This window comes from Capra hircus, chromosome 2 (genome assembly GCF_001704415.2).
Source record: "Capra hircus breed San Clemente chromosome 2, ASM170441v1, whole genome shotgun sequence".
Taxonomy (NCBI): Eukaryota; Metazoa; Chordata; class Mammalia; order Artiodactyla; family Bovidae; genus Capra; species Capra hircus.
Genome location: NC_030809.1, coordinates 4,621,893 through 4,643,403, shown reverse-complemented (window position 1 = coordinate 4,643,403; position 21,511 = coordinate 4,621,893). Strand labels below are relative to the sequence as shown.

The 21,511-nt window shown below is 53.8% G+C and overlaps 1 protein-coding gene across 1 annotated transcript in view; it reads left to right on the top strand.

The window, feature by feature from the left end:
- Positions 7,177–21,511, top strand: part of ECE1 (endothelin converting enzyme 1) — a 124,187-nt gene continuing 109,852 nt past the window's right edge. The window contains exon 1 of the mRNA XM_018055201.1: positions 7,177–7,277. Within this exon, the coding sequence (XP_017910690.1) occupies positions 7,275–7,277 (3 nt within the window). The 5' untranslated portion in view covers positions 7,177–7,274. The remainder of the gene's footprint in view (positions 7,278–21,511) is intronic.

Below are 21,511 nucleotides of genomic sequence, written 5' to 3'. Positions count from 1 at the left end.
TCCTGTCCCCACCTGTTCCCCCAGCCGAAAGTCAAGGACACCCTGGAGTGGGAAACAGCACCTGGCCTGGGATTGCTTCTGAGAATATAAGCACTCAGGTTTCAGGATAAAAGATACTTTCCCGAGTGGCAAGACACACTCCCAGCCCCAGCTCACCCATGGTCCTCAGTGCCATAAACACACCGGACACTGGAGCCTTCTTCCTGTCCTCCTGTGTCCTGCCCACATCCGGGTCTGTGCACAGGTGGCTCCCACCGCCTGTTCCCTTCCCTGGCTGTGTGACTCCATCCATCACACTCAGGGACTCCCTCTACAGTGCCCTGACCTCCCTGCCATGTGGAGTGTCTCCAGAACCCAGCACCTCTTCCCTGTGTGATCAGTCACCTTTGCTCAGTTGGTCTTGACCTCCTCTTCCTGCTGCCTGATCCAGCTTGCCCACCTTGGCCCACTCTACTCCATTCCCTTTCCCATTTCTCTATGACTTGACTCTCTTCAGCTGTCAACCAACACATTCACGTGACAAAATGTTTTTGTTTACGATCAACATCTTCTCCACTTACCAAAATGCAGTGAAGTGGCTGCTCGGCATTAAAGCAAACATTATAAAACATGAGTTTGAAAGAGGTTGAAAGCCATTAGAAAGAGATAGGGAGAGATCTTTTTGGGCTTCTGGACTGAATTAGTAACTGAAGTGGAATATGTAACTTACCCAAGGGTGTCCTAGCAGCCAAAGCAAAAGGGGAAATATACTGGGCCAGAGCAGTCTGGTTCTGGGGTGACTTGGTTCCTTGAAAAACCACACCTTACCCCCTCGACTGATAAGGGCTGTAGATAAAAAAACTGCTACTGGCAGGGGAGACCTTTGAGGAAGCGGGTTTCCAGGCTCTGCATTCCTGTCCCTGCTGGCAGTCTCCGTGCTCATCCTAGCTAATTCTCGGGAATTTCTTCTGCTTCACTGCTCCAACCTGGCCTACTTTCCCCAGCTCTGGGCTCCCCGAAAGTAGTGGGCCTCGCATCTGAGAAATGTCCAAACTTGGGCCAGGTGACCACCGTGGGGGAAGCGGCAAAGATTTAGAAACTGAAATAGGGACTAGAATAGACGATCGATTCAGGTCCAGCCCTCAGGGTCTGCGAATTCATGCCTGGGTAACCGAGATGCAGCCCAGATCCCCAGCCAGCTCTGGTTCCTGTATGCTCCTTCAGAGAACACAAATTCACACATCACAACTTAAAAGCTGCCTTACTCTCGGTTAGTGACCATGTTCCACGCAGCTTCAGGCTCTTCACGTAGAAAACAGGGGTGATACTGATCACAAGGACTCATGGAGTCCATGACAGTGCCTGTCTAACTTTTATTTACGTATTTTCCTACATGATCAGAAGCAGAAAGGGTTTTGAAGCTCCTTAAAAAATAAACAACAACAAATAGAACTAAGCCACTACATTAACCAGAAGATTAAAATCAGAAAAGTTATTTCAGGGACTTCCCTGGTGGTCCAGTGGTTAAGACTCTATGCTCTCCCCTACCCCACGCCACCCCCACCCCAAAGAAAAGAAAAAGAAAAGCTATATCATCCCTGCTCCCTACTTTCTGGCTACGTGACCTTGGGCAAGTTGCTTTGCCTCGCTGAGTCTTGGTTTCCTCATTTGTAAAATGAGATAACAGTAGTACCTTCCCCCAGTGGGGTTATTCTAGAATTAAACAGTATGGAAGAAGAATTAGCACAATGTCTGGCATATAGTAAGTAGGCAATGCATTTTAGCAATTATTATTATTATTATGTAATCTCAGTTTTTGTTTATAAGAAAAGTAATCTGGGTAAAAGCTGAGGCACTTTGAGGCCAGTCTCAAATCCTATTGAATTAGAAAGAAATATCATTTCCTTTCCCCACCAAAAAAAAAGCAATTCAAATGTTTATTCAGTGCTTTCGAAAATGTTAAAGATTTCATTTCACGCATAATATCAACAGAACTTCTTAACATTCCTTTTCCTCTCTTTGTTCGTCTTCTCTTCTTCCCTCCCACCCTCTGCACACAGCCCACACGTCTGTATTCCGAGTCCCTCGAGTGTTTTCCCAAACCTCAGGCTGCACAGCTCTGTTTCCCTGGCTCCTGCTCCAGCCTCTCGCATCTCCTCCCCTCCAGCATCCTCTGCCCTGTCTCTCCTGGCTTGTGTCTTTCTCCTCCCTCATCCTGTTACTCAGATCCACAGGACAAAGCCAGGCTGAAGATACCTGAACTACAAAGTTTTCTTCCTGAAAGGTAGGAGGGGGCCTTCTCTGGTGGTCAAGAGGCTGAGATTCTGAGCTGATCGGAGATCCTGCGTGGTGCAACTAAGATCTGGCCCAGCCAAATCAAGAAGTATTTTTTTTTAAAGGCAAGAAACCAAGGAGGCTATGAAAAGTTAATGTGTTTCCTCTCACAAAACAGACACACATCTATTAATGCAGCTCAATGCAAGACTGTTATCAAGGAGTTAGCAGTGGTTAATATTTGAGGAACAGGGTTATGAGGGATTTTTTTCCCCATTGTACTCATTTCCATATTACTTACATTATTTTACAGTCAGCATGCAATAATTGCCCTTGAGATCAGAAAAAAACAGATTTTCTTAATTTTTAAAATTAAATATGGAAATCTGGGCAAAGGGAGATAATAGCACAAAAAGTAACGGGAGGACTTCCCTGGTGGTCCAGTGGTTAAGAAATCTGCCTGCCAATGCACGGGACACAGGTTCCATCCCTGGTCCGGGAAGATTCCACATGCCAAGGGGTAGCTAAGCCCCCTCCGAGGGGTAACTACTGAAGCCCACACATCTAGGTCCTGCGCTCTGCAAGGGGAGAAGCCGCTACAATGAGAAGCCCCTGCTTGCCACAACTAGAGAAAGCCCACATGCAGCAAGGAAGACCCAGTGCAGCCATAAATAAGTATATAAATGTTTTTTAAGTAAAGGAAAAACAGGTATAATGTGAGCATCCAAAATATGTTCCAACGGTCCTGTATTTAAATCACGCAAAGAGCCAAGTGTGGGGCCCAGTGCACATTTGATAAATAGCATCTACTGTTGGTCAGGACTTAATGGACCTACAATCCCTCACAGAAATTCAAACTGCCCAGTTGAATCAGAGTAGCTAGTGGCCCAAGGAGAAAAGGGTCAGGCTGGAACATCCTGGTCCCCAGCCCCATCCCAGGCAACCTCTCTACAGCGTTGGAGGAGTCAAGAAATAGTCTAATTGGATCTGACAAGCTCTATCTGCCCTCCTGGACCAACCTCCTAACGGGCTCCTTCTTACTACATCCTCTTAGACAGGCTGGTGGGTGGGTGGGTGTGATCGGGGAGTCTGTTCCTAGAGAGTCTGGTGATACCCCTCCCCCAGGAGCTCTAGACTATAGTTTCAGTTGTGTTATGGAAGACGAGACAAAATAAAACACTGAATAGCTCTTATAATGAATCTCATTTTGTCTGCGGACCTGAAGCTGTCCAATTTATCCAGACCCTGACTTGGTATGTGGTATCAGCAACCCCCTACCCAAATCAGTCAACCACTAAGGATTCCTTGGGTACCTACTGTATGCTAGACATTAACATTACCGTCAAGATGATGACAGAGGAAAAGTGGAGGAGGAATACCAATAAAAACTGTTGCCATTTATCGAAGGCCTATGAAATAAAGCCTCTCCACAAATTCGGGAGGATTCTTCTTGGACCTGCATTGGGAAGATCCCCTGGTGAAGAAAACGGCTCCCTACTCCAGTATTCTGGCCTGGAGAATTCCATGCATAGACCATGGGGTCAGAAAGAGTCGGACACGACTGAGCGACTTGCACTTTCACTTTTCACACTTCTTGGATCTTGATGAGTCCCGAGGCTGGGATAGCTAGAAATCCCACAGACTCAAACACCAGGTACCTCTGAGACCCTCAGGCTCAGTGGCCCGGCCAATCAGAACCCTTGGTCACACTGATTGGCCAAGGCATGGATACATATTTCAGTAACAGCCAATGAGACTTGGTTTGGGGAACGCTGTTAGAACTTCTGGGAAAAGAGTCTGTTTATGCCGGAGCGGCCGGAGACTAGGAGGCATGGCTAGTGCTGCTGGCAGCCACTTTGTGATCAGGAGGAGAGCCTGCCAGAGAATGAGATCAGTAGAGAGGGAAAGAATCTTGAGGGACCAAGAGATTGACCTTGAATCCTGACGACATCATCTGAGCTCCTCAGTGCAGCCATACCTAGAGCTTGCTCGACCCTGTCCTTACCAGTTTAAGGTAGGTTTTCTGCCAGTTCAAGCCCTGATGCTCTGACTACTGTACCCAGAAACCTGAGTGCTTGGCAGAAGCATCCTCAACATCCAGTCTATAGGAGCCTGACAAGGGAATCGGGTTCCCCTGCCACACAGCTGCCCACGTTTCTGTCAGCAAAGAGAGCCCACAAACACCAACAGAAGCAGTATGGCGCCAGAATGAAGGAGCAAGTCCTCTTAGACTCACTGTGCCACCTTGGGGGAGTCGCTTGCCCTCTATGGATGTTCATTTTCCTCACCTGTAACAGGGGGCTAGGGTGGGAATCATGGCATCTGTAGAGTAGGTTTGTTTCCATCAGGCTGTTTGGGGAGGGGAATACTGGGGACCCCAGAGGAGCTGGGGGTGAGGGTCAGAATGGGCGGCACACCTCCCTGCTGTGCCCCGAGCAGCATGAAGGCCAGGATCTGTCTTTCCCAGGCAGCCTGGTGGGATGGAGCAGAGAAGACCCAGCCCAAGCGCTGAAAGTGCTCAGTTCTAGCCCTGGTGCTTCCGCCAGAGCAGGGTCTGCCTCTGGCTACCCGCCTCCCCTGCCGGTGTGTCCCCTTCAGAAGTGGAAAAGCCAGGCCCCTTCTCGGTGTTCTGGAAGAGTCAGGATCCTGTCCTGTTCACTGTTGTACATCCCCAGCACTCAGCCCAGCTTCTGCCTCACTGATACAGCAATCCAGGATGCCCATCATGCGAGCGAAAGAACCGCGGTCAGGATACCTGACCTTTCTTTTCCTCTTTAGGGAACATGCTGTTGGAGTATGACACATACAGAAAGAAGGCACAGATCCTAAGAGTCTTCACAGACAGCACATCCCTGTGCCTAGCCCTCCCATCCGCAAGCCACCCTCTACCAGCACCTGGAAGTCCTGCAGTGCCCCCTTCCAGTCATTCCTTCCACAGAGGCAAGGCTGGCCTGACTTCTGACAGCGTCAAGGTGCTTTGGACTTTATAGAAATGGAGTAACGCTCAACGTTTTCCAGTGATTCATAGCTTACAAAGAGCCCATGTATACAATAACTCATTAAATCTTCACATCAGTACTGAGGGGTAGGCAGGAATTACAAATCCTACTTTACAGAGGAGAAAACCAAGGCTCAGACAGAAGGGAATCCCCTGAATTACATCACTCGTAAGTGGACTGCCAGGATAACTGGTTCCATTTTCCGGTCTCCCCGGATCTCAGAATGTCCCTCCAGACATTAGGGTGCAGTTCCCAGGAATGGTCTGGGCAGCTGATAGTCTAAGTTACCAGTCCTCCAGGATGGAGAGAAGGCGCAGACCTTCAGTCCAGAGAAGATCTGGTCACCTTCAGGGCAGGGCCCACCTCTGCCTTCTTTCAATCCGTGGCACTCAACAAACTTTGTGAATTCTGGCAAGTGGCCCCCGTCCCTGTCTGCTTCCCTCCACGCTGGAGAATTCAGAAGGCTGTTGAATGGAAACAGGGAGTTATTTCCCCAGACCCCTCCCTGCCCTCCAGGTGGCCACATACACTGCCCAGGTCCCATGGTCCCATTTAGCTCCTGGCACCATGTGCCCAGACCTCTCCTTTGCAGAGTCACTCTGGACCAGCTCCTCCCCCCCCAATCTACCTCTGTCCCCCATGGCTGCTTGGCAAGATTCTCCAGGTCTTTCCTTCTGGCCTCATGAACTCATATACATCCTTCAGTGCCCCAACCCCCATGTCCTCTGGAATGTCTTTGTTTCTCCTAACCATCCACTGATCATAGAAATTAACCCACATTAATTTCTCTTTCTCAACACAACACAATCACAAAGTCACATGGACAAAACACACTCTGGCTGTATCTTTTTCTCTCTCTTTTTCACAAACTGGGCTGCATATACAGTTGTACCAAATAACAGCCACGGCTCTCGCAGGTCTGCACATGCAAACAAGCACAGGCTACACCACAAAACCACAGGGTTTGGTTTCTACTTGTTTACAGCTGAGACACAGAATGTCTTTCTACCATACCAACGCGTGTGCACAACAGGTCCAAGAGTACAGATCACACACCATACAGATACACAGACACACACTTCCCTCACTCAGGCAATCACACAATCACATGTAGAGACAGTCCGTCCCTGACATACAGACCAGTGCAGGTGCGGAGAAGCACCAGTCCTTCTCTCTGGCTCCTTCCCTCCTCTTCTCAAGCCTCTCTCACTCTTACACACACACACACACACACACACACACACACACACACACACACACACACACACACATCCTCCTTCCCTCTTACACACCCACACACACACAGCCCACCCACCCCCACACGCACAGCCCACGTAAACACGCACGCACACACACACCCTCCTTCCCTCTTACACACACACACACACACATAGAAGCACGCAGTAACAAACCCTCATAGTCAGTCTCTGCCTTCCGTCACACAGAAACACATAGGCGCGCACGGGATCCATCACACACACACACACACACACACACACACTCTCTCTCTCTCTCTCTCTCTCTCTTCCCTCTCACTCTTATACACACACGGGCGCGCGCGCAGCTGCGATGTCCTGGCTCATACTCCGTGCAGGCACCAAGCAGGAAGACAAAGGTCGCCGAGGCTCCCGGCGCCGCGCAACGAACGCAGCTGAGCGGCTCCCTGGCCTTGGCCGGCCCCGAGCCGGGTCTCGGCGAGGTCTGGAGCCCGCGCCCGGCGCCGGAGCCCCAGCCCGGGTCGGCCTTCGGGGGTGCGCACGCGGCCCCCGTGGCCGCGGCCCCGGCGCGCCGAGGGTTAAGGCGCGGGCGCGGGGGGGGGGCGGCCCCGGGCGTGATTGGCCGCGCCGCCCGGGCCCGCACCCCCGCGCCCCGCCATTGGCCCGTCGGCGGGCCCGCCTCCCGGGGCTCGTAGCGCGAGCCGCGCTCGCCCTCGGGGCCCAACCTCGCTGTCCGGGCAGCGCGGCCGAGCGCCGGGAGTGGGGCCGGGAGCGCGGCGCGGGGCCGGAGCGGAGCGCGCGAGCGATGGTGAGTGCCGCGCCCGGCCCGACTCGACGGCGCCCGGGGGGGGACTCGGGGCCGGCCCGGCGCGCGGGGGGCCTGGGCGCCGGCTGCGGCTGTGGGAAGGCGTGCAGTCGGGGGGCGCGCGGGCCGCGCTCGGCTCGCCTTGCGGCGCCGCGCTCTGTTCCGTCGGGGGCGGCTGGAGGGGTCGGGGTGCCGCTTCGATTCGTGCTCCCTTGGTGTGGTTTTGCGCTGGGGCGTTCGGAAGTCCGTGAACGCGGCTGGGCTTGGAGACCCTCGGCGGGTTCCGTAAGGGGGTCGGGGACCATCCGAAGTGCTGGATTCGGTAGGACCTGAGTGTCCCGGGACTCTGAGGCGGGGCTGGGGCTGGGGCTCGGCTTGGAGCGTCGCGGGTGGCTGCGCCGAGAGCTTCGGAGGAGTAGTTCGGGCGCCCTGGGACTGCGGATCCACTATGCCCTGAGGGTTGAGAGTGGATGCTGTCAGAGACCAGGGGCCCCTGGGGGGACCCTAAGCCCAGCGATCTGGTCTCCCCAGCATGTCCCAGTAATGGGTCTTCATCGGAGGGGGTTGCTGAGGCCACTGACTCGGATGGGCAGTGGCACCAGGGAGAAGGGACGTGGGGACATGGGGGGGGGGCGGGGGAGGTGGGTGGCAGTGTTTCTGAAGTCCCCGGAGAGAAATCCATTTGGTCAGGCTGAATTCGTTGAGGCTGTTTTAGAGAGGAGGGTTGTTCTGGAAGGAAAGCCATGATCTTTCAGTGTCTCTCTGGGGCCTGGTGGCCACTTTGCCATTATGGAGGCCAAGGCCACCTCCTTCTCCGTGGCTTGTTTTCTCCAAGGGCAGGCCCCTCCGATTCTCTCTCAAGTCCTGCTCTGTGTCCTGTGGAGTGGATACAGGGCTCTGCGTAGGGCCTGAGGAGGGCATGAGCCAGTGATGGTGGCTACCAGTCCCGCGGAATATCCCGTTCTTCTTCCCTTCAAGCCAGTCCCCTCTTTTCTCGCCCAGGAGTGTCTGCCTCCCCTGCACCACCACGAGCCACTCCAGAGTCAGTAAGAATGAAGTTATGACTTGACTCTGTACCTAGAGGTGCTTAGAGACCATCTTGGATCCAACCTACCTCTTTGATCAGGGACCTCCCCCCTGGACTGCCCTTCTTGAACAGTTGCAGTGGCAGGGTGCTCACTCCCAAGTGGATCGGCACTTGATTTAAAGCCTCAGTATATGGGAAATAAAAAAAGGGTGACTTCGAGCTCGTATCATCATCCACTCTGCCTCCAAGCCCACCCTGACCTTAGTTACTCAGAAAGAGAAATTTATCCTTCTCAAAAATCAGTTAAAGAAGGAGAGGTCACTTTGCCTTGGTGACACTTTTCAGAGCCTTACAGCCTTCCAGCCTGTGAGAGAGACCCCTGGTTTTGTCCTCAGACAGACTTGGGTTTGAATTCTGGTTCCTGTACTTCCCCAGAGGGACAGGTGACATCATCACCTCTGAGTTTCTGTTTCCTCTTCATCTGTGAAATGAGATGATATATCTTATCTCTCAAGGATGGTGTACAGATTTGGTGAGCCAACCCAGCAAGAGGGCTTTACTTGAATACAGCTTAGTTTCCTTTCTGATACAACCTTAAGCTCAAGGTGGGAAGTTCTGCCTGAGATCTAACCTATTTGCTAAGTACAGAAGAAGGATTCAAGTTTACCATGTGGGGAGAAAAAGGGGAGGGTGATACTTGGAAAATCAGGCATTAGCTCATCATTCAACAAAGATTTATTGAGCTCTTCTATACGCCAAGTCCTGTCTAGAGAGGAAAACAATGGTCATAAACACCATGGTAAGAGTGCTTGCGTGGGACTTCCCCTGGCCACCCAGTGGTTAGGGGCTGCGCTTCCACTGCAGGGCACCCAGGCTCAGTCCCTGGTCAGGGAACTAAGATCCCACATGGCACAGAGCATGGCCAAAAAAAAAAAAGAGGGCTTTCATTAGTCCATAAATGTCCACACCATCCTCAGGCTAGGTGGCATGTCTTTAGGAGAGGTGGTGCAGTGCTGCCAGGGGAGGGCTCCTTCTGGATGGAGAGGTGGGAGAAAGCTTCACCGAGCAGGTGGCATCTGAATTGGAAAGAACATCCCAGGTCAGGGCACCTGTGTGAGCAGAAGCGTGGGAGTGTGGGAAGTACTCTTGGAAAGGGCTCAGTGGGGCTTGCTCGGCATATGGGCAGCAGAGCGGCAGGAGAGAGGAGAAGGTGGCAGGGGACGCTGCTGGGGCTGGATGGTGGGAGGCTGGGGCAGGCCGAGAGGCCAGAGCTCCACGGTGGGTAGTTGGTCCACTGTGAGCGGGTGGGAAGAAGGCTGACGTCAGGCTCCTCGGCCCCTGTCATTTTGGTTTCTCCTAAACACCAGGCCCTGTGCTCATTCCTGAGGTGGGGGTGATTCAGGGCTGCTAGAGTGTTTATTCCTTGGCTCTCCTGCTCCACGGGTCTTAAACAATTCAGCGTTCTTGCCAGCATTGCCAAGTTTCCTCTGGCCCCTGGGTTCCTAACGGGGCTCTGCTCGGACAGCGCGTGGGCTGTTTCCTGTGTCCTGCCTCCATCTCCTTGACGGTCCCCAGCTCCCCGCCTTGGTCTCTAACCCCCTGGCAGGGAGTCAGCGCTGTTCTCAGAGGTTTCAAGTAGACCACCGGCAGGCTTGGGAGATGAGGGTTCTCAGGAGGCTTTTTGTGCCTTCTGTCTCTGGTTGTCCTTATACTGCCCAGCAGCAGGCACAGAGAGGCAAAGGACATTGTCCAGGGTCACACAACAAGACGGTACCAGAGCACGCACAAACCTCCTGGATGTCTGGGGGGTTCCCAGACAGACAGGTTGGGGGAAGGAGGCCCAGCCTGCTCTTGTGGAGCCCTGAGAATGTTTCTTTAGCTTCCCAACTAGGGGCTGAGCTGGAGGGTCGGCAGTCATTTTTACTGTAAGTGGCTGAGCTGAGAACCGGGTCTAGCTCCCAAGGGTCAAGACTGGGTGTACCACCCACTTGCTGCGTGACTTTGGGTCAGCTGTTCCTTCCCTCTGTGCCCTCTTTCCTGCCAAGTGCAACAGATTTGCTCCTTGTCAGGATCACAGGCCAATTCCACCGAGTACGCGACATAGAAATGTTTCACAAGCTGTTGAGAACTTGAGGGAAAGTATGATTGATCGGGAGGAGGAGAAGGGGACGACAGAGGACGAGATGACAGAGGATGGCATCACTGACTCAATGGACATAGGTTTGGGCAAGCTCTGGGAGATGGTGAAGGACAGGGAAGCCTGGCGTGCTGCCGTCCATGAGGCTGCAAAAATCGGACATGACTGAGCGTGGGAACAACAACAAAATCACTGACTGAGGATAGGAGGCCAGCCCCACGCCCCCTGAGCCAGTCTGCAGGGAGTTCGGAGTACAAAGTATCTTTCCCCAGGGTGGCCAGGCCACTGTGCTGTTGGGTTATTGCTTATAGGCACCTTATTAACTGTTGTTAAAGAATAGATACATTGTTTCCCAGATGGAATTGGAGAGACCAAGCCCTATACAGGGGAGAAGCAGGACTTAAGTAGTAGGAGGGCTAAGGGGTGGGTTCAGCAGAAAGTTGCAGGCTTGGCCTAGACAGAAACAGCTTGGCCAAAGTCCACACTTTGCTGTCAGCGGTGACAGCAACAAGGGAGGAGCCATCAGCAAATGTTTACGACTTTTTGTTCCCCTCAGTTTTTTCTTTTCGGTTAACTAGGTAAGCGCCTTGCCCTGGTCAAAGTGCTGCATTCATTCACTTGTCCGCCCATTCATTCATTCACCAAAAAAGTATGCCTGGCATAGTGCCAGGAGCTGGGGCTGCGGGCTTCAGTGTGGATGAGACTGGGAGGTCTGTTTTTCAGTCTGGCAATCAGGAGATATGAAGTAGGAAATTACAAGTGTGATTTCTGTTACCAAGGAGACACACAGGGTGCTGTGGCACAGATAGGGCAACCTGGGGCCGGAGAAAGGCTGCCTTAGAGGCCATGCCATGAAGGTTGTGGCCCTAAAGAATGGGTGAGACCGGGAAGAGCATTCCAGGCGGGGGAAGCAGTAAGTGGGAGATGGGACAAAACTTGATGCTCTCAGGAGTTAATTCGCCTGCAGGCTCAGAAGATGACGCTTGGGAGGTGGCTGGGGTGGACGTGTGCAGGGAGGGCCGGGTTCAGGATTTGGGGCTGGATCCTAAGGGCAGTGAGGGGAGTGACGTGGTCAGGTCTGCATTTTTGAGATCATCGCAGAGGCTGCTTTGCGGAGAATGGAGGGAAAGGGCAAGGCTGGAGGCCAAGAAACCCATTAGGAGACCACCGGAGCGGCCCCAGGAGAGACCACAGTGGTCTGAACACCCCCTGCTGCCCCCCAACCCTACCCCACACTCCCATCATGCTGCCCAGGGTGTGCAGTGCGCCGAGGAGGGGTTCTGGCCCTAGAGGTCTCCCAGAGCCCCCTGCCCTGTGGGCGTGGACCTTCCTCTTCTCCTGCTTTCATGCAAATAACTAGCAGGTCTCCAGGAACTTTGGTCTAACAGAGGAGAAAGGCGAAGTTTCCAAAAAGTTCTGAAACAAGGTAGAAAATGGGGATGCAGCTTCAAGGTCCCCCTGGCCATGGGGGTGTATCAGGGAAGGCTTTCCAGGGGAGGCGGCATTTGAACTGCTTCCTCGGGCCACAGTGAATGGAATGGAAGGCTTTAAAGGAGCTAGGCTTTGGAGAGAGGACAGTAAGGAGATACTGACTCACTGGGAAAGACTGTGATGCTGGGAGGGATTGAGGGCGGGAGGAGAAGGGACGACAGAGGATGAGATGGCTGGATGGCATCACCCACTCAATGGACATGGGTTTGGGTAAACTCCGGGAGTTGGTGATGGACAGGGGAGCCTGGTGTGCTGCAGTCCATGGGGTCGCAGAGTCAGACACGACTGAGGGACTGAACTGAACTGAAAGAGGTATAGTATGGCAGGGGGCAAAGTTTAATGAGTAACCAGTGCTGACTGACCCCCACTGCCAGAGGGGCCGCTGGGAGTCAAGACCCGCGGGTCCTGCCCTTTACCCAGTGGTCCTGAGGATGGGGTGCCCGGGCCTGTCTCAGCTCACTGACAAGCCTCAGAAAGGCTCCCTCTCCCCACAGGCCTCCTGGTGGGGGAGTTAGTGAGGGGCAGATGTAAACAGAGGAACAAGTTTCTGGAAAACATTCAGGAAATAAGCTGAGGGAGGATCCAACTTCAGGGAGGTGGGCCTGGCTGCTCGATCTCCTTAAAATCTTGAAGTGCTTGTGTTAAAGAGGGATTAGTAACCACCTAATTCAACAGCCCTGGTTTATAGGAGGAAAGACTGAAGGGTAACGTGAGCGTCTACCGTGTGCCTGGCACTTCCATGTCACCCTTGTGACCATCACACCAACTGCAGGGAGCAGCTTCATCCCCATTACGGACCTGGGAAGGCTGAGGCTCAGTGACCAGTTAGGGAGTTAGGACCTGTAAGCGGGCAGCAGCCTCCTGATTACTCAAGATTCTGGCTTCAGTCCCACACTGTCACTGGATTTGGCAGAAACGGCCTTCCTGGGAAAACCCCTGGGGACGAGGATGGGACTGTTGGGCAGTGGCCTGAGGCCCTGGGAGCTGGTCGGGGCTGGACGCTGGCCAGGCTGACATATTGATTACCTTTCACCTTTGCCCAGCACTTGACAGTTGGTGAGGTCCTTCCGCCCACCCCCTTCACCACCTGCCCGTGATCCCACGGCCAACAGGTGGCCAAGCCAGGGCTAAAACCCAGGCCCGTGTTCCCCAGCCCAGACCCCTATCTCCCAGCTCCCGACACTGCCCTGGGGGCTCTAGACCAGGTTCCCAGTAGCCCCTGGCTGGAGACGTCCCCAGCCTCCTGACCATGCTCCCCGAGTGTAAGGAGCGGCCCCTGACCCAGAAGACAGACCCTCCTCTTCCCCAGGCTCCTCCCCACCAGCTCCTCCCCTCCGAGCCAGGGCAGCAGGCAGGAGTCGGGTTACAGGGTAAACACCGCCGTCAATATTTAGCTTGCCTGCATCTGGAGCCTGCCTCCCACACGCCGCCCCCAGGTGTGCGGGCCTGCCCCGAGCTGGTCACCGAAGGCAAGGCCGAGGGCAGAGATGTAGCTTCAGCCTGCGGCCCTCCGCAAGACGTGCTTAGTTTTCCCATCTGTAAAATGGCGTGGCTGGAACAGACTGATTCAAGGGGCCCTTTTCAGCCGTGATATGCAGGATTCCAAGCGTGATGCTCTGGTTCAGAGCATGGGTGTGGAGTGGGCCAGACCGGGGTTTCCATCTCAGCTCTGCACTTCCTCCCTGCGAGGCTGTGGGAGGTCAGCCCCTTTGAGCTTCAGTTTCCCCAGTCTGTAAAATGAGCTGCTAATGGACATGTTCTGGAGGATCACTGGTGAGGATTAACAAGATGACACACTGATGAGCAGAGTTTGGGGCACAAGATAAGAAGTGAGTGGGGCGTCCCTGGTGGCTCAGACAGTAAAGAATCTGCCTGCAGTGCTGGAGACCCGGGTTCAATGCCTGGGTTGGGAAGATCCCCTGGAGGAGGGCATGGCAACCCACTCCAGTATTCTTGCCTGGAGAATCCCCGTGGACAGAGGAGCCTGGCAGGCTACAGTCCATGGGGTCACAAAGAGTCGGACACGACTGAGCAACTAACGCATATAAACACAAGAAGTGAGTCAGTGGTGGTGGTGGTGGCTGTTGTTCCAAATAAACATTTGATAATCCTCTGGATCCAGGCACTGGGCTGCGTCACTTGGGAACAAGAACTAAGGGTGGGAACTGTAACCTCAAACCTTCCTAGTACTTGGGCTGGGGGAACCCAGGAGTTGAAAAAGCCCCTGGGTTAACACCACACACCCACACACCCACCCACCCATCCACACACACACACATACACCCACCCACCCACACACCCAGGTCCAGGACTGACCTCAGCACATATACACACACACACCCACCCCCAGGTCCAGGACTGATCTCAGCACACACACCCACACACACACACACACCCCCACACCCCCCCAGGTCCAGGACTGACCTCAGCACAAACACACACACACACACACCCACCCCCAGGTCCAGGACTGATCTCAGCACACACACACACACACACACACACACACACACCCCACACACCCCCAGGTCCAGGACTGACCTCAGCACAAACACACACACAACACACACAGCCACCCCCAGGTCCAGGACTGATCTCAGCACACACACACACACACACACACCCCACACCACCCCCAGGTCCAGGACTGACCTCAGCACAAACACACACACACACACACACACACACACCCCAGGTCCAGGACTGACCTCAGCGATCTGTGGCGAGGGAGGAGGCAGAGGGGAGGATGGATGCATTTCCGAAGCGGTTAGTTCACAGGAGCTTCGCGTCCAGTACAGAGAGGGGCCGTCGTTGCCTCCGGCCCTGGAGAGGAGGGGGCGTGGGGCAGGGCGGGCAGGGAGGGGTAGCTGCCAGCCGGCAGAAGTGGGCCAGGGTCCAGCCTGGCTCCCTCGCTGTTTGTGCTGTCACTTCAGCCAGCATGTCACCTCTCTGAGCTTCGTTTACCTCGCCTCTTAGTATGGAGATGCTGGCGCCTGCTCTGTGCTCCAGTTGAAACAGTTGTATCAGATGCTGTTTCAGAAGAACCCAGCCCCCTCCTGGCATATCCAGGGGGCTCAGCCTGTTTTATCAGCCTCTTTTATGGTCACGAGAACCACTCGCCGGTCCTGCTTATCAGGGTGCTTCTTGAGGGCATGAGTGTGCATTTTTTAAAATCGTGGCAGAGGGACTTTCCTGGTGGTCCTGTGGTTAAGAATCCGCCTGCCAGTGCAGGGCATGGACTCGATCCCCGGCTGGGGAGCTGAGAGCCCACCTGGCCACAGAGCAGCTAAGCCTGTGGGCCACACCCACTGAGTCCGTGCTCTGGAGCCCCTGCATGAGAAGCCCCTGCCCCCTGCAACTAGAGAAAGCCCACGCACCGCACCGAAGACCCAGCACAGCCTTGAATATGAAATTTAAAGTTGCGGCATAATTTACACAAGATGCACACACTTGTGCAGCTCAGTTTTCACAGCTGTACACACCTACATAACCACCTCCTAGAGCAAAATATAGAACCTTCCTGCCGCCCCCAGAGAGCTCCCATGTGCCCCCCTTCCCATGGGAGGTTCCAGTGTCAATCACCCTGCTGCAGGGGGCCGCTGGCCTCTCTTCTGTCGCTCTGTTTTGCCTGATTCTGAACTCTGCGTGAATCCACACGTATGTACGCCTGGGTATGGTTTCCTTCAGCTGCCGTCAGCACTGAATGTTTGTGGCTCCTCTGAGCTGTTGCCAGGATTCATGCCTTTGTGGGCTCTGTTACATGCTGCTGGGTGGATGTACACGTGCACGTCCGTGGATGATGTTTGAGTTGATTTCAGGTTGGGGCGGCGGTGACATTCCCCTGCCTGTCTCTTGGGCAGGTCATAGGAGTGGCCCGGTCGGAGGGTCGCTGTGTGCTTCCTAGAAACTGCCACACATTCTCCAAGGAGGGCTCTGTTCACCTCTTTGCCCGGGGCTCACGGCCTAACCTAGAATACCTGCCTGATGAATGTCTTTTTAAAGAAAGATGAAATTTGAGTCCTTGCTTTGTCTTAAGCCTTCAGACCTATGCCGATGGCCTCAGGACCTGACTGCTCCGGGCAGGGGCTCTGCCCAGATCCTGAGCTTTGTCTAGGAGCCCCTCAGTCCTCAGGGCAGGGCGGGGAGTCTGGCCCTGGAGACCCCGGGCCATGAGGCTCTACCACTGGTTGGCTGTGGGACCTTAGGAAGTCCCTTCCCTCCCTGGTCCTCAGTTTCTGCTTCTCCCAAACATGGTGTGGATTGAAGGTTTCTGCGGCTCCCTGGTTTCTGGTGGGCTCCCCTCGTCTGGGAGCATCTGCTCCCAATTGCTTCTCTACCTCCGGGCTTGCTCCGGTGCCCCGTGTCCTGAATCTCCAAGGAAGGACCCTTTAGGAAAATGGGTTGTCTCTTCATTCTTGGCACCCTCCCTAAATACCTCCTCGGGACTCAGTTCTCTCTGGATGAGATTCCCCCCTACCCCGCCAGAGGGGGCCCCTGGTGGGCCCCCACCCGTGGAGGCTCTGCAAAGGTAACAGGGCCAACCTGGATCTGAATCCTGCTGCTCCCAGTTCTGTGACCTTGGGCAAGTGACTGCATCCTCTTCTGCAGGGTGGTAAGGCTGAACTGAGGTCCTGCCTCATGGTGGGGGCGGCAGAACCCCCGCCTGTAAGGAGCTGCCTTCTAGGAGAAGGAGCCACAGATTTTAAACAGGAAAGCAGTCAACCAGAAAGAGCCCATCCGAGAGAGGAGAGAAAAGGAACACGGGGATGAGGCTGTGAGCTGGGGAACGGGAAACTCTAGATTGCTGGGGAAGAATGAGGAGGGGGCAGCCAGGCAGAGATGCAGGGAGAGGAGAGAATTCCTAACAGGACAGCCAGTGCAAAGGGCCTGAGACAGAGATGGGACTGGGCACATGATGAGTGGCCGGAAGGCTGATGGATGGAGGGAGCAAGGGGGAAGTGGGCAGGAAGAGGTGGGTGTGGAGGGGCCAGGTCCTACAGGGCCTTGTCAGGCTCGGTGGTGGGGGAGTTGGCATTTCCTCTTTTAAATTAATTAATTTATTTTTGGTTGCACTGGGTCTCCCTTTCTGGGCGTGGGCTTTCTCTGGCTGTGGCCAGCAGGGCCTAGCCGCTCTTCAGTGTGGTGCGTGGGCTTCTTGTTGCCGTGGCTTCTTCTGTCCCAAGCACAGTCTCTAGAGCGTTTGGGCTTCCGTAGTTGTGGCCTGCGGGCTCAATAGTTATGGCACACAGGGTTTAGTTGCCGCGGCATGTGGAATCTTCCCGGACCAGGGATCAAACGTGTGTCCCCTGCGTCAGCAGGTGGACTCCCGTCCAGTGTGCCACCATGGAAGTCCGGCATGTCATTTTTCAGAGTGATGGCAAACTGCTGCAGGGTTCCAGACGGGGAGGGGATGCAGTTGGCTTTAGGAAGGCCCTGGCTGCTGTGTGGGGAGATGGCCTGGAGGGGGCAGGAGTAAGGCAGGGAGGCAGCGCCCAGTGGGAGCCACTTTCACCTGTCCTACAGGCAAAGGAGGCTTCTGTTACGCCAGGACGTGGGCTTTGAGCAGCTACTTCAGAGGGGAGAGAGGTGATAGGGCCATCCCAGGTGCTAAAGATGTTCCTGGCAGCCGAGCCTGGTGGGCAGAGAACTGACTCCTGGAGCTAGAGAGACTGGTCTTAAGACCTGCCTTTGAACTCAGCCTTCCAGAGTGAGCTTCGGGTCCTCCCAGAGGGACCCCTTTCCCAGCACCCTGGGCCCTGGGGACCCAGGGACATGGAGCAAGAAGGGCCCCTCCGCACGCCCTGCCGAGAAGTGAGGCGGAGGAAGTGATGGCCTCCAGGGCTCCCAGTCCTCCCCCGCCACAGGCTGCAGCTCCAATGGCCCGGCTCCAGGCCATCCTGGGGCTTTGTGGTTCCTGGGTGTCCCGGGCTGGTCAGAGGCAGGAGGCAGCTGTGTGAGAAAGCGGTCCTTCACCTTCCTCTGCCCCTGAGTGGTGGCTACTGGGCTTCCCCGGGGGGTGGGGAGGGAAGCCACAGGGAGGGCAGGGCCTGGGAGTTCACGGTCTCATGAGAGCCACATGCAAGTGGGAACTTAGATGTCATCTAGAGCGGCTGCTTCACGGGGAGACAAAGGCTCAGGAAGGGAAAGAACACTCTTGTGGACCCTGACTGCTTCCCCTTCTGTGGGAGTCCTTTGCTGCCAGCAAAAGTTAAGAAGTTAATACGAGGTCTTTCTGTATATCCTCCCTTAAGCATCAGCTCTGGCTTGAGCTGGTGTCTTTGAGGAAAAAGGGATCTGGAAGTTGAAACCCTGGAAAACAAAGGGCCTGTATCTGGGAGAGGAACGGGATTAGAATAGAGGCGTTTAGCGGGGAGAGGAAGGGAACTCAGAAGACTGAAAAAAGTTGGAATTCAAGCTGAATCAGCATTTGCTGAATGCATCTTCTGTGCCAGGTATGGGGGTATCTCTGCCCGCCCCCCTACAAGGAACTCCCAGGCCTGTGGGAGAGACAGACAAGTCAACTGGCAACAAGTGAGAAGCCACAGCCTTTAAAGGCTGGATGACTGATTTGGCCCAGGGTGGTGATTATTTTGAGCTGGGTCTTGAAGGATGAGTAGGAGTTCGCCAGCCAGGCAGAGCCAGAATTTGAATCTAAAGAGTCTGTCTTGGCTTGGCCCCACTACCTTGTGAGCCTTAGGAGATGTGATTCCTCAGGTCCTGGGCCACTGAGTGGGCCCTGGGCAACTGTCCAGCCTTTTCTCATCCAACCCCTGCTCCTGTCCTCTCAAACCCTGCTGCCTCCCGCTTCCAGCAGGGTGGTGGGTGGTTGACCAGCCCTGAGTGGAGAGCCTCTGCCCTCACTTGATGGCCAGGACTTCAGTCCTGAGAAGGATGCACAGATTCCACCGCCAGTGCACCTGTGGCTGCAGAGGAGGCACAAAGAGACGGTGAAGGATTTCCTCTTTCATTTTGCAGCTCTCCTCACTTCCCTGCACCAACCCCCGCCCCCAGCGACCTGAGATGTCCTTTGCATAACGCACTTCCTCAGATCTTTCGAACAACCCCGGCAATTAGAGGTTGGTTGTCACCATTTTAGGCCTGCAAAACGCCTGACCTGCCTCTTGAGAAATCTGTATGCAGGTCAGGAAGCAATGGTTAGAACTCGACATGGAACAACAGACTGGTTCCAAATAGGAAAGGAGTACGTCAAGGGTGTATATTGTCACCTTCCTTATTTAATTTATATGCAGAGTACATCATGAGAAACTCTGGGCTGGATGAAGCACAAGCTGGAATCAAGATTGCCGGGAGAAATATCAATAACCTCAGATATGCAGATGACACCACCCTTATGGCAGAAAGTGAAGAGGAACTAAAGAACCTCTTGATGAAAGTGAAAGAGGAGAGTGAAAAAGTTGGCTTAAAGCTCAACATTCAGAAAACAAAGTTCATGGCATCCAGTCCCATCACTTCATGGCAAATAGATGGGAAAACAGTGGAAACAGTGGCACACTTTATTTTGTTGGGCTCCAAAATCACTGCAGATGGTGACTGCAGCCATGAAATTAAAAGACGCTTACTCTTTGGAAGAAAAGCTATGACTAACCTAGAGAGCATAATAAAAAGCAGAGATGTTACTTTGCCAACAAAGGTCCATCTAGTCAAGGCTATGGTTTTTCCAGTGGTCATGTATGGATGTGAGAGTTGGACTATAAAGAAAGCTGAGCACTGAAGAATTGATGCTTTTGAACGGTGGTGTCGGAGAAGACTCTTGAGAGTCCCTTGGACTGCAAGGAGATTGAACCAGTCAATCCTAAAGGAAATCAGTCCTGAATATTCATTGGAAAGACTGATATTGAAGCTGAAACTCCAATCCTTTGGCTACCTGATATGAAAAGCTGACTCATTGAAAAAGACCCTGATGCTGCAAAAGATTAAAGGTGGGAGGAGAAGGAGATGACAGAGGATGAGATGGTTGGATGGCATCACTAACTTAGTAGACATGAGTTTGAGCAAACTCTGGGACTCGGTGATGGACAGGGAGACCTGGTGTGCTGCATGGGGTCCGTGGGGTTGGACGCGACTGAACTGAACTGACTGAACTGTCACCATTTTAAGCCTGCAGAAGGCAACAAAGAGAGGTTGAGCTGCACATCCACGGGCGCACGGCTAAGCAAATACTCTAGAATTTGCTCCTCAGTTGGTCTAACTCCAAGGCCTGTGCTCACATTTCTAAGCCGTGAGGAAGCAGACCAGTCATGATAGGCTGGGCCTTCCTGGTGACCGGTGCTCTGACCCCCATCCACGCAGCCTCTGGGCTTCTCATCAGGGCCCCAGGACTTCTGCAGGTGGGTGGTAACAGTACGACTCCACTGTATTAGTGGCAGCCCTTCTCAAGCCCAAGTGTGTGTGAGTCCTCAGGGACCCCGGTGACAAAGGCACGTTTCATCGCCGTTGTACACGCACTCTGATTCCGTCTGTGTGGAGTAGGGTACAGACAGGAAGTTACGTTTCCAGTGAGCTTCCCGATTCTGATGCTGGTGGGTGATTGATCACACTTAGGCAACCCTGACTTACTGCACGTCCGCTCTGGAGCCGGCACTGTTGTGGGCCGTTTGTTTTGTCATTTCAGCCATCAGAACGTTGCTTGGTGGGGGAAGTCGGTACAAAAGAAAGTGGGGAGTCTTGAGACTTCGACCAGTCATAGTGAGGACATTTGTAGCCAACGTGTCAGACGTATCTCATCTTCAGATTAATTGGCTGAGGAGACTAAGGCTCAGAGAGGATCAGGGACTTAGAACCCACATCCCCCAGCTGCTGATGCCTGTGTTCTCAGCCCTGCATCTGGCCTCTTTGGCACATTCCCAAACACAGGTTCTTAGAGGCCTGGAATCTAAGGAAATATGGGAAGATTGGTGGTGGTGGTAACTACCATTTTTTGAGCAACTCCTATGTGCCAGGCAGAGTATAGAATGGTGAGCACCCAGAAATGGTCTTGGGTGATTACACAGATTTCTGATTTTGAGCAGAATACTGTGTGATCTTATGTCTGAAGAGCTCATCCCAGGCAGGGGTTGGGGGAAAAGCAGTGGCGGGGAAGACATCTCTCAGGAAAAAACAATTGAGAAATCTGAAGGGTGAGTTACGTATTAACCAGGTGAAAAGATAGAAAAGTGCTCTAGGCTAAGAGAATGGCATGTGCAAAGGTCCTGAGGTGGGTGGTCTCAGCGTAGCTGGAGTAGAAAGGAAAAGTGACCCAAGGTAAGGCAGAGGGGTTTGCCAGGGCCTTGGCCCCATGGGGCTGTGTGGACCAGGTGAGCAACTTGGACTTCGTCCCAACAGCGGTGGAACATGGAAAGCCACGAGAGTGTGTGTTTTCAAATCAATCAACTTTATAGGCTTTATTTTCTTCTGCAATGAAAGATTCCACGTAAGCCTGTGAAGGAAGAAAAGGCAAATGTCTTTAACTCGCAGGGTAGAGGGTCTGGATGGGGCACCAGCAGGGAGATGGCAGGACCCGAATCGCCTTTTATTAGACTCACTCTGGCTGCTGAATGGAGATGGGCTGGGGGGAGAGGACAG